The sequence below is a fragment of the Drosophila persimilis genome, unplaced genomic scaffold, assembly GCF_003286085.1.
Source record: "Drosophila persimilis strain 14011-0111.01,24,50 unplaced genomic scaffold, DperRS2 tig00000780-arrow-arrow-pilon, whole genome shotgun sequence".
NCBI classification, from domain to species: domain Eukaryota; kingdom Metazoa; phylum Arthropoda; class Insecta; order Diptera; family Drosophilidae; genus Drosophila; species Drosophila persimilis.
This window is the reverse complement of record NW_020825353.1, coordinates 34,104-47,072: the sequence shown is the minus strand read 5'-3', so window position 1 is coordinate 47,072 and position 12,969 is coordinate 34,104. Positions and strand designations below refer to the sequence as shown.

Here is a 12,969-nt window from a genome sequence, read left to right as displayed (position 1 = left end):
TCTCACTCACTCTCTCTCTATCTTTCCTTTTCTCTGCAGCAGCAGCGAGATCTTTCGGGTCTCTGTGTGTGTTGTGGCATTTATGGTGCACTTCTGGCATCCTTCTGTGGCTGGACGATGCGTCATGGCCTGGCAAGACAATTAATTTAACGCTCAGCGAACACACACACACACGCACACACACCCGGAGAAAAGATGGCCCCGGCAAACCCTGAAGATTAAGATGCCGTAAAATAAAGAGCAGCATTTTTCAGGGTAAAATCTATTATATCAACACAATTTCGAAGATTCTGTGTATGGATATGTGCATGGAGCTATCCTCAGTCATTTCTCTGTCCCTCGTTGACAGTCACGTCCTGCTCGAGCTCGTCGTCCTCTCCATCGGAATCCCGATCGGGTGCCTCCTCGATCTGCTTGGTGTAGTAGTCAGCCTTTTGCTTGGCGAGATCCGCATCCCGGAGCAGACGGGCAGACCTTAGATCATTGGCCAGTGTCGCGTACTTCTCCTGCTCCCGATAGTTTCCTTGCTGCAGGGATTTTGGGGTAAAATGGAATATGTTTTAGCTAATTAGATCAAAGCAGGGCATTAGTTATTAAAGGGGGAAACTCAATTGTGACAAGAGACGGGATCTATAAACGGAAATATTTCGAGAAATTATGGTTAAAATATTATGCTGCAGCGACCTGTAAATACAGTAGAATAATATATAAATTAGCTCTGTAAAACGGATTAGATATTAGTAGTTATAGGTGGGTTTTCGTGTGGTAATGAAGGTCGAAACATATTCTCACGACTGAAGCTAAAAGAAAATTGGGAGGATTGTTAGTTGGAAATCATCTGTCTGCGTCTCAGGCTGCAAATAAAGGTAAAATCAATTAATTTACATATTAAATAAACGCAGATCTTGCCAGGCAGTATATTTTATTGGGAGCTTAAGGGACAGATATGCAGTCAACTCAACTAAGCCCCGCCCTAAAATGACCTCCAATGCTCAGCAGAACCTTTCGCTGTCTTCCGTTTGCTCCTTCTAATCGTGGCTTTTCTCTGTCTCTGTCTCCCCACTCCACCTCCACCTCCACCTCCACCTCCACTCGACTGCTACTCCACCGCCACTCCCCTTCAGTTCAATTCATTTAACTGTGTTAAATTAAATCACAAATCAAAAATCAATTACAGTTATTACGACGACGACTGCGACGATGTCTACGATTTCCAATCTCTAAACGAGCGCCCTCTTCCAGCCCCCCTCCCTTCCACCCTCACGCTGTCTGCAACAACAGCTGCAACCCGTACTGGGGAGGGGGAGGGGGAGGGGGAGGCCGGGCCGGGCCGGGCCGGGTCGGGGTCCCATCCGAGAGCGGAAGTGCCGGGCGACCTCTATCTCTAGCTCTGACTCTGACTCTGACTCTGACAGTGGCTGCTCCTTGGGAGCGGAGCACATTCCTGCAATCTGTTCGGTCTGCCTTTCTGCCATTTGCTAGCTGGTTGCCTGCCTGCCTGCCTGGCTGCCTGCCTGACTGCGACTTCCACCCGGAGCTTCATCAATAATGATGTTATCGGTTACACGGGCACACACACCCAGACAGCTGGAGAGGAGGGCATGAGGATGGGGCCACAGGCAGAGGCAGAGGCAGAGCACACGCTGCATATTTATTTAAAGTTTTATGGGTCCAGGCCGTGTCCGGGCCAGGCCAAGGGGTGCACCATCCAGATGAAGTTTAGTTGTTGCCAGAAGTAGAGGTGGGAATGGGAATGCCAACGGTGGAGGAAGCAATTCCAACTGGTTTTTAATTTCGATTTGATAAAGATTTTAATATTGTTAGCCGGAGATGAAGGAGAAGGAGATGGCAACATCAAATTAATGTAACGGATGTTGATTGCTCGACGAGCTAAAAGTGATTGCCTATTGCAGGGGGAGGGGCCAGCCCCCCAGGCCCGATTGACTTTTTTCCTATGTCAGTGGAAGTGGAACTTTTCAGAAAATAGTTTAAAAAGCGTAGCATTTGAATATTCATCCAAAAAGCCCTCAAATTTTCATATCTAACAAAGCTTTAAAAATTGTTATCAACAGATTTGCTCCGAGAGTGAAAATTGTAAAAAGAAATTAATTGAACTGAAAACCGAATATTTAATTTAAATATGGAACAGTTTCTCTTTTCCTATGCCATCTATGGGTGTTCTGGTCTCTCATGGGAGACTGCCTTTTTCGAATGGTCTATGGAGAAACCTTTCTGGAAACCCCTTTAATTTTCTGAGAGCTGAACCCCACCCTTCTGCTGTTAAGGCATTTGCTTTGTCATTTTGTTGGAAATTAATTCCCATTCATGTACATTGTACAATCTGCCAGACACTGATACTTTTTATTTCGGTGGTTGCAAAATTTCATTAGGGAGCAGCAGCTCCCCCCCCAAGCCGGAAAGCCACCCCCAGTGCTGCCACAACTCCCGGGAACTTCATTTGTCCAACGACATGGGGCAGACAGTAACAACTCTCGAGTGAGTTTTATGAGTTCTGGCTCAAATAGAAATGGCTGCAATAACACTAAAGAACTTCCCGAGTCCCCAACAGATGCTGGGCAATTACCGATTGCCATAGATTGAAAAGTTTCCCAGGGAGGATAACCATTTACTCCTTGGAGTTTGGCTGGTCCTGATTAATTCTGAAAGGAACCCTCAAACTGCATTGTCATTTGCATATCCAGGGCCAAAGGAGAGTAGGAGAGGGAGCGAGCGAGAGGGAGAGGGAGAGCAAGCAAATGGCAATTTATGTTGGGGCTCAGATTTTGTGGTTTTACTTTTCCGCATCATCAAATCGAAGCAGGATCCCTTCCTCAACATGGGAAACATCATGACTGGCGTAATTTACACACCAATGACTTTCGAATCCACTAACACACACACACGCACACACACAGACACACAGACACATATGCAAACGAACACACACACATCTATGCATGTACATTACATATATGGATATGGATAAAGACTTGGGTCTCATCTCAGGCTAATCTTATCGGGCGTGGCACAGCTCATATAGCTTCGCAAAATCGCTTTAATATTGAAATTGCCAATTTCGATATTCATTAAATGTTGCGATGCTGAAAGAGGAACGCCGGAATGGAGCCAAGCGAGAGGAGCGTGAGGAGGGTGGGGTGGTATAGACCTCCCCCCCACCCCCCCCTCGCCACCCCTGTGCAAGAAAGCGTGCTTATCCCGACATCAGTTGTGGGGACCTCAGCCCCAGCCCCAGCCCCAGCCCCAAGTGCGATGGAGCGGTGGGCGGGCAATCAAAATCCATAAACATCAATGTCGCTAAGCAGCAAAGTCAATGCACTGAACGAAATTTTAATACAAATTTTAATCTAAACACACATAATAATTCCCAAAAATTTACCTACACTCAGAGAAAAAGAAACACTCTGATATTTAAATTAAATATTTTAAAAGTTTTAATATTAAACACATTTAATCAAAGTATAAAATATGATATTATACTCCAAATATGAAATATTTTCAAAAAAGTGAATCTTAATTTTAAAATATTTAATATAAATATTTTATTTTATTTTATCTTATATTTATTTACATTAAATTAATGTTAATATGAAATATATAAAATTTAAATATCAAAATGTTAAATTTTAGCATGAAATATATGGATTATTAAATATTTGTGATTAAATCCAATATTCTCATATTAGTATCAAAATGCTAGTAAACGAATATATTTTAACTATTTCCACTCTCGGCAAAATTCTTTTGGTATGTATTTTTAAATTTAAGTGTGTTTTCTATGGGTGTAATCTTTCCGTTTCTTTGAGATACATGCATATGTACTCCATGGAAAGCTTTTCTTTTGGTGCATATTTTTTTCCCCCAGGAATCTATCTCATTTCCGCTTTTCGCCTCAGTCACCAAGCACAAATTTTGTTCTCACGCATTTTATATTTAATTTCTTATCAAGGCATCATCGCAATTGCGGTTCATTATAAAGAGAACAAAAATGTTGTACCCCATGCGACTTGAAGCTTTAAGATCCTGGGGAGCCAGAGGCACACTAGTAGATTCGAGTAGGAGTGGGTGTACGAGTACGAATACGAGTACGAGTATATGTATTCATATATAGATTCATGGCGGTTCGGTTCGTTTATGCCTTGTGTAAATTTCATCAAAATAAATACAATTTATAGCGCAATAAGCCAATTTATGCCTCGTGTTCTACGGCGTTCCCCTTCTCCTCTCTACGCACAATTTACATAAATTTAGCAAGTCAAGTAGGTGGGGGGAGCAAAGGGGAGGGGAGAAGGAAATGTTATATATGTGTAAACAGCGAATAAATAATATTTGATTACCCCCGTAGGGGGGGGGGGGGGGGGGGGGGGGGGGGGGGGGCTGCGAGTGGGGGATCGCCATAATTCAGACCAACTGAATTATTGTTTAACTTTCTGTTTAGAATTCTAATGGACGCTGTTACATTTTTTCCTAGAAGCGCTAAGCGGCCTATTGTTTTGGTAAATGTTTGAAAAACTAATCATTCGATTCGAATACTTATAGAGAACATCCCCCGATTAATCACACTGTATTCCGAGCAATAGAAAAAAGGAAAAAAATCTAGATAAAAACAGTTCAAAGAGCGAGAAAACAAATGAGCGAGAAGAAACGCAATTAAAGCAGCACATGGCACCGAGGACAGACCACAGTAGAGCGAAAAGAGAGAAGAAAAATGTGCCCGGGGACCAAGCGAGAGAGCGAGCAAAGAGGGAGGAGAAGTGTCACACAGTGCGTATGTGGAACATTTTTTAATTGCTGGACATATGTTCAAGTAATTGCTGCAACAGTTTATATGGAAGGGGGGGGGGATAGAGAGTGCTGCAGAAAGAAAAACTCTTTTGTGAAAATGATACAGTTTCTGTGGTTTTCTTTGCACTCATTACTCTCGTTGGTTAAACGCTTTGGTTATTTTTTTTCCCCCTGTTCCACACAGCACTGTGGTACTCGTATTTGTTTTGAACTAGAGAGTGATCGTATGTTTGTCTAACTAAAGACAATGTTGGCACTATTCCATTCATTACTCTTCAATTTGAAAGCATCTTTAAACTTAGTTTCCAATTGCCTATTGTATATATAGTTCATTGTCTCAGCTGGTTCATCTTTTGCCTAAGACTGCAGTTGGCATTTGAACTTAAGCCCAACAGATCCTCTCTGGCGCTCTCCCACCAAAGGCATGTCCCACTCATAATCCTTTCAGAAGCAATTCCTGGACCTTGTACACAGGGCAGGGCAATAAATTTCCGAGGCACGGTGCCTCGGTGCCTCCGACTAGGCTCAACAGCGAGTCTAACAAGCTCTAAGTGAAAAATAGAGAAAAATGACGTACACACAAGATAAACAACACAACCGAGGGACGAGGGAGGAGGGAGGGAGGGACACAGAGTGCGCGCAGAGAACCGAGAGCTACATAAAGTAAAACTGTATTTAATTAACCGACATTGCAATTACAAATTCTGTGCAACGCGGCGGAGAACTGGACCCAGGGCTGGGACCAAGGGCCATGGCCAGGACCGGGAACGGGACCGGGACCAGGACCAGGACAGGGCCTCTCTCTCTGCCTCCCCTGTGACCAACTGAATCAGAAGCAGCAGCAACAGCAGCAGCTGCTGTTTGGCATACTAAAAAGAAGCCGAGTAAAAACCCAAAGCGAGTACGACGGGCCGAGGCCGGGGACGGAGACGGAGACGGGGCAGCGCAAAACAATTTCATTTTGTGCACAGCCCGGCTGGAACTTATAGGGGAGCTGGGTGGGGCTGAAAGCGCCATAAATGTGGCCTGGAAGCGGCACAGTGGTGTGGCAACTACACGAAAAGTATATCTAATCTACGGCCCAATTCATTTCACCTCAAAAGTATCTTTTCCCAAGGACTTTGATCCACTGTCCTGGACACTATTCGGGGGCTAACTTCTGCACACAATGCAGCAGTTTTCAAGGCGTGCAAACAAAAGCGCAGCAGAAGCAGCTGACGGAACTCCTAGTATAGGACAAAGATATAGAAACAGAATAAGAACAAGGAGGCGAAGGCGAAGGCGAAGGAGCAGAAGCACAAAAAGAAGTCTAAGGGGAAGAGAAAGTGGAAGCAAAGCTGCCTTTTGTTTATGGCTTTCAGAATTTACACCTTAACGAACTGACAAGTTCCTCCTCCGCAGAGACTAGAAGGAAAAGAAAAATTAACGGTAGCCAGTTATCATCCAGAAACAGAAGCAAAGCCCTTTCCTCACTGCCTTTCAACTCTTATCGGTTTTGTCCCCAGGCAGCAGACAGAGTTGTTACAACAACAGAACGTAAGAGAAAGAAAAGAAATGTAAAAAGTTGTGCATAACTCAAAAAAGTCTTAATGAATTATGAGCCCAATGTTGCCGGTGTGGAGCCTGCGCCCCCCGTCTGTTCGCTCGTCTGCGAACCCCGCTGCAAGTGGCAGGAGCGAAATTCCCTTTAAGACGGATCTGTGTCTGGGCTGTGGCTGATGATGATGGCTGGGATATGTTGGGGGGCTGTGTGGGGTTTCAGGTGAACGTCTAGAACAGTATCTTTAATAGGAGCTCGTTGTTTTCGCATTGGTTGTTTTATTCGCTACTTTCGATGTTTGACACTCGCTCGGTTTGATACTCGCCCCGGTTGATAGTCGCCCGGTTTGATAGTCGCCCCGTTTGACACTCGCTCTGTTTGATAGTCGCCCGGTCTGATACTCGCCCAATTTGACACTCGCCCAGTCGTATCTGTCGCTGGAGAAGAAACGAGTTCTACCCCTTTCTAGTTTTGTGTTCTTCTTTACCACTCAGAGAAAAATGACATTAAACTAAATATTCGGTACGAAATACGAAATTAATTTTATATTTAAATAAAATATTTTCGTATTAAATGTCAGTGAAACCCGTTTCTTATTCCAACTTCCAGTCCCCTAGCAAGTCTATTGGGATACATCTTCAAATGTAACTGCAATGTATAAGAGTATCAGTGTGTTTTTCTCTGAGTGTAGCTTTGGTGTTTGCGGAACAAGCGAAACAAATGTATTTGGTTTCTTCCTTGCTGCTTCATAAACACCCTTGGGACCACATGACACCGAATAACAGTCCATTTATTTTAATTATTATTGCTATTATTGCCATATACTGAGCAACTACCAAAAAACAAGGGCCTGCAGCAGCAACAATGAAGCAGAGAATGAAAGCCACTCTGCATGCACGTAAATACCGAGAGTTCTCTCTCGGAGAACAGTCTACAATAAATAAAATTTCAGAGAATAAAATCTAAACAACTGAAATGAATGTTGCCAGGCGACTGAAACAATAGAAGAACGGAAGGGGGAGCGGCAGAGGGAGAGGGACAAGGAGAAGTAGAAACAAGCAAACAAATACATAATTCCATGTCACACAATGATGAAAGTTTTGTAATGTTTGATGTTCCTTTCCCTCCATGTCCTCCATGTCCTCCATAGCGCTCCTTCAGCACCATCCCGCGCTCTCGCTCTTTCTGCTTGCAATTGCAGAAAATTAAGCAATTTAATTTAATAGATACAGGAAGGGGTGTGTGGGGTGTGGCGTGTGAGCGGAAGGGGGGGGGGGGGGGGGGGGGGGAAGAGCATGTAGCTGTAGCTGTGCACAACTGGAGCATGTCCTCGCCATATTCTGCTGCTCCTTGCTGCTGCAGGACAATAATTCAACACGTATTTAAATGCATATCCCACTCCCTGGGAACACTGGAAACACTGGGAAGCGTCTTGCAAATGAAAATTTACTGTGCATGTATCCCCAGCCCCAATCCGCCAGAAACAGAAACGGAACCCAGAATCACAGCCAGAGACAGGGACCGAGCCAGAGCCAGAGCCAGAGCCAGAGCTCTCCTCTGGGCGGGGCACCGCTCGTTCTGAAATATTGTTTGAGCCAGTTGTGTGTGTGTGTTGGTGTGTGTTTGTGGAAAAAGTTGGGCCAACAAAACGGAACTACAATTGCAGGCAGAGAGTCCAATCGAAAAGCTAAATCACAAATGTTTTTGCCCCACCACGAAGTCCGACTCTAAACAACTAATTTCAGCTTAACCCAGTTTGGCCGCATTTCCAAAGCAATTAACGAGCTCGGGGGCTTGATCTCTGATTTATGAGCACAACAATACCGAACCGAGAGCACAATACATTTTTGTCATTTAATGCAAGTTGAAGATAAATTATGGCCGATTATCTGTGGGGGGGTGGCTGTCAATGGGTCGGAAATCAGGCAACATCCGCTCCATGAACGGATATCCGGTTTGTTCGCACGTTCACGCTGTACTGCGTCCCCGAACGAGGGAAAAATCAACTTCGGCATTGGCATTGGGGAACTTTTCGCGATCTATTCATGCTTTCGTAATTTGTTCAATGAATAAACGAATGGGGTAGAATGATCCACAGCTTTAATGAATGATTCACAGCTGCAACGAGTAGCGAGTAGTGGAATTTGAGCGAGTTAAAACGAACGAGCGCAACGCGTGCAAAGAACGACTGCCACTCACACAGAAGGCAGACCACTTTCCCTTCTCTCTCGCATGTTTAATTTAATTATATAGCAAATTCTATAATGGTAAGAATGATTCACAGCTGCAACGAGTAGCGAGTTTTATTCGCTACTTTCGATGTTTGACACTCGCTCTGTTTGATAGTCGCCCCGTTTGATACTCGCCCGGTTTGACACTCGCCCCGTTTGACACTCGCTCTGTTTGATAGTCGCCACAGCTTTAATGAATGATTCACAGCTGCAACGAGTAGCGAGCAGTGGAATTTGAGCGAGTAAAAACCAACGAGCGCAACGCGTACAAAGAACGACTGCCACTCACACAGAAGGCAGACCACTTTCCCTTCTCTCTCGCATGTTTATTTTAATTATATAGCTAATTCTATAATGGTAAGAATGATTCACAGCTGCAACGAGTAGCGAGTAGTGGAATTTGAGCGAGTAAAAACCAACGAGCGCAACGCGTACAAAGAACGACTGCCCCTCACACAGAAGGCAGACCACTTTCCCTTCTCTCTCGCATGTTTATTTTAATTATATAGCTAATTCTATAATGGTAAGAATGATTCACAGCTGCAACGAGTAGCGAGTAGTGGAATTTGAGCGAGTAAAAACCAACGAGCGCAACGCGTACAAAGAACGACTGCCCCTCACACAGAAGGCAGACCACTTTCCCTTCTCTCTCGCATGTTTAATTTAATTATATAGCAAATTCTATAATGGTAAGAATGATTCACAGCTGCAACGAGTAGCGAGTTTTATTCGCTACTTTCGATGTTTGACACTCGCTCTGTTTGATAGTCGCCCCGTTTGATACTCGCCCGGTTTGACACTCGCCCCGTTTGACACTCGCTCTGTTTGATAGTCGCCACAGCTTTAATGAATGATTCACAGCTGCAACGAGTAGCGAGCTGTGGAATTTGAGCGAGTAAAAACCAACGAGCGCAACGCGTACAAAGAACGACTGCCACTCACACAGAAGGCAGACCACTTTCCCTACTCTCTCGCATGTTTAATTCAATTCCATGGCAATTTCTATTAAGCCCCAACAACATGCTTGAGACGACACTCATTGAAGTCAGCATTCATTCATTCAGTCATTCATTCCGTCAGTTTGTCATTCAGCCAGGGAGACACGCCCACTCTCAGCACTTCAATTTTGGATATATTTTCCTTTCCTTTTCACCCAACCAAAATGGCAAACAAGCCCGAATTGCGAAGATACAGACTGGGACTCTGGCACTGGGGGGCTGAGTTATTACGCAAATTTAGCATTTGAATAGAAAATCGAATATTTCAAGTGGCTGGTAATGACATTTCTGCTCCTCGAGCATTCAGGCATTCCAGCAGAAGCTTCAGTTGTCAGTCAACGGCATTTTTGAGGTAAGCATTTGCACTGGGCTGGGCTGTGGCTGTAATTGAAGCTGGCATGTGATTTATTAACTCAATAATGGCACAGATAGCTCTCGGCACAATCCCATTCCCTCTCACCCAATCCCATCCCAATCCCATCCCATCCAATACCATCCACTACCATCCCTTGCTCTTCGCGACCTCCCACCTCTTCCCGTTGTTAATGCAAAGAAAAATTGATGCAAATTTTCGCAGAATTTCTCGCTCACGCCCCTCGAACCGAATTCCACTTAAATTCCGCGCATAATTCGATTTTGCATTCAAAAAGAGGGAAGCAAGCAAATTTGTATTAATCGAAATGTATTCAACTTGAAGGCGACGCGACCCCCAGGCATATGCCCCGGGATTCTGTTTTGTGCTGCTGATTTCTTTTGTGGTGAGGCGTAATTGAAAGATCTACAGGGGTAGTCTACGCTGCTGACTCAGACTCCGGTCCGACTGGCCTGGAAGGAGTCTCCTCCTTGGAGATTAGCATAGAACAACTCACCCGCGCCCCGCCCCACCCCGTCAAGGGATATAGCCCTGGACTTCCTGGACTTGTGACAATTTATGGTGCCCATAGCCCCTCGCATTGGACTCGCTTTTGTCGCTGCCATTAGACAATTACGCCATAAGCTTTTTGGCTTACTCTCCGGCTGGATTTTCTGGCTATTTTTGGGTTAATTATTTCTGAATGTCGAGGCGACTGACAGAGAGGCAAAAACATTTCCGTTTCCGTTTGTCAGCTACGATGTCGCCATCATCAATCTATATAAATGTGCTGGTACACACAGAGAAAAAAGCCCACCTCTGGAAGAGAGAAATTGTGCAAGCAAAAAACAGTTTTCACTTTCATTTTAACATAAATATGAAAATATTTGATCAAAATAAACATATTTCCTACCATCTTACTATATTTGATTTATTTTATAGACTTTTTCATAGTTTTATGTTTAAATCAAAGTGAAATCTATTTAATTTCTTTACGTTTGGGTTTATTATTTCTCTGAGTGTAGTGACAACGTCCTCCCACTGTCGTTCGCCTTCCCAACGCCATTCCTTAAGGCCTCGTCTAATATTTCAAATGGAAAGGCTTTTAAGTAGCTGTTGGCATTTTCGATTTACGACGACTAACATGTGCATTCAAGCAGCCCCATCTTGGCCCCCCTCTCTCTCTCTCTCTCTTCCTCTCACTATGTATATATATTGTATTAGCTGCAATAACAACCATAACAAAGCACTTCCGAATGTACACAACTGGAGGAGGGAACGGGAGTGAGGCCCTAGTGGAGGGCACAAGGACCAACTAGGACAATTGGTTAGCAGGCTGCACTCGCCCTGCACTTGGGAGAACAAATTACAAATAATTACATGGGAAAGGCCATGCAGGTGCAGGTGAAACTCCCCCCCAGCCCTGTTGCAGGTGTAAACTGGCCCGCTTTGTTGCATGTGTCGCTTGCTCTTATCGTCTGTGGTCCGCCCACTGATGCTGGTGATGATGATGACGATGATGATGGTGGTGGTGGTGGTGGTGGTGGTGGTGGTGGCTGCTCTTGCGGCTAACTGGAACTGACTAACTGCCCCATTGGTTAAAAGACCCAACCTCTACCTCTACCTCTACCTGTACCCCGGACACTCCCCTTACCACATCTCACTACCTCTGCTGCTCAATCTGGGCCGACTGTGGGGCCCCTCATCTAATCATAAATGCAATTATACGGGCAAAATGATATTGCAGGCTGCCAGAAATGGCTTTCAGTTGAAATTAGATCATGGCTCTTGTAAGATATACGTTTATATGTACATATAAGTGGGAGAACAAACCAGTCAGAGATCCCCCGAAAACTCACCCAAGCTGGATAGTAGATTTCCAACGGTGTCGGCATTCTGCCAGGCAAAGAAGAATATACCAAAGAATAGCGTGATCACAGCGTCCATCTGGGAGGAGGTTATAATCGCATATATCTGACTGATCTGGGTGAGATAGGTGGCATGGGCGGCCCACATGGGGGCAGCAAACACGCCCAGCAAAATGCCCGCCGGAATGAGTGTGTAAAAGCTGCACGCAAGAGATCCCTCAATAAGTAATAACATGATGATTTTTCTGGTACCACATACCGCGAGTACAGCTGCAGGGCTATATAGGGTATGAAGCAGACCTGTCCGACGACCAGGGTCCACTTACAGGTGAGCAGACGTATCATGATGGTCGGCAGGAGCAGACAGGATATGCCCATGGAAAGGTAGATGCAAGAGAGGGCTATGGTGCCCAGCCCCTCCTTGGCATTCAGCGATGACTGTAGATTGAGAGTGCCCTATGGAGATATAGGGGTTTAGCGAGTGTTACGCTACCCCATCAGATTGGTGCCTGTGTGTTGTTACCTGATAGGCCACATACTGTATCGTCATGGCCAGGGATATGACGGCCACGTTTTTAAGTATGCGAAACTTCTCCCCTGAACTGACGATAATTTTATCACGATCCGCATGATCGGGAGGATGCTTTGCTTTGTAATATTTCTTGGGCCTCACAACAACCTCCAAAAACTCTGTGGCCGCGGAGGAACGACGCCTCTCGTTGCTATTCATTTCCAAAATATATTGTAGAATTGCCTTTTGTTATATTTCAAATAAAATTTCCAAACTGTTTGATCGCATTGTTTGTCGTTCGATAAAGTAGAACTCAAAACTAGCTTGATCAAAGTAATTTTTCTTTCAAATTTTTCCATGATTTGCACACATTTCTCGGCTGCTCGTACTCGTTACTCGTACTCGTACTCGTACTCGTACGAATGCGAGTTTAATGTCCTGTAACCTGTGCCACACTTGCATTGTCTGCATGTGAGCTTCGTTCCTTCATTCGCTTTTCTGTTTTCTGTTTGATGATGATGATGTTGATGATGATGATGACAATTTTGTCGTCCATTGTGTGGAGCCATTGTGGAGGCCCCTTTGTTTTTGCGCCTCGCGTGTCTAATAAAAGCGCATCACAATGTGGGTCATTGTACGGTCTACACGGACGGGCCAGTCGGCATC

The 12,969-nt window shown here is 44.7% G+C and overlaps 1 protein-coding gene across 1 annotated transcript; it reads right to left on the bottom strand.

Annotated features, from left to right (window-relative positions):
• Positions 1-320: 320 nt before the first annotated feature.
• Positions 321-12,530, bottom strand: LOC6602334 (UNC93-like protein). The gene is made up of 4 exons (XM_026992767.1): positions 12,316-12,530; positions 12,052-12,248; positions 11,809-11,992; positions 321-527 (listed from the first exon to the last, which is right to left on the bottom strand). Exons 1-4 carry the CDS (start codon positions 12,520-12,522, stop codon positions 321-323), a joined length of 795 nt encoding a protein of 264 aa, XP_026848568.1. The 5' UTR covers positions 12,523-12,530.
• Between the last annotated feature and the right edge of the window lie 439 nt (positions 12,531-12,969).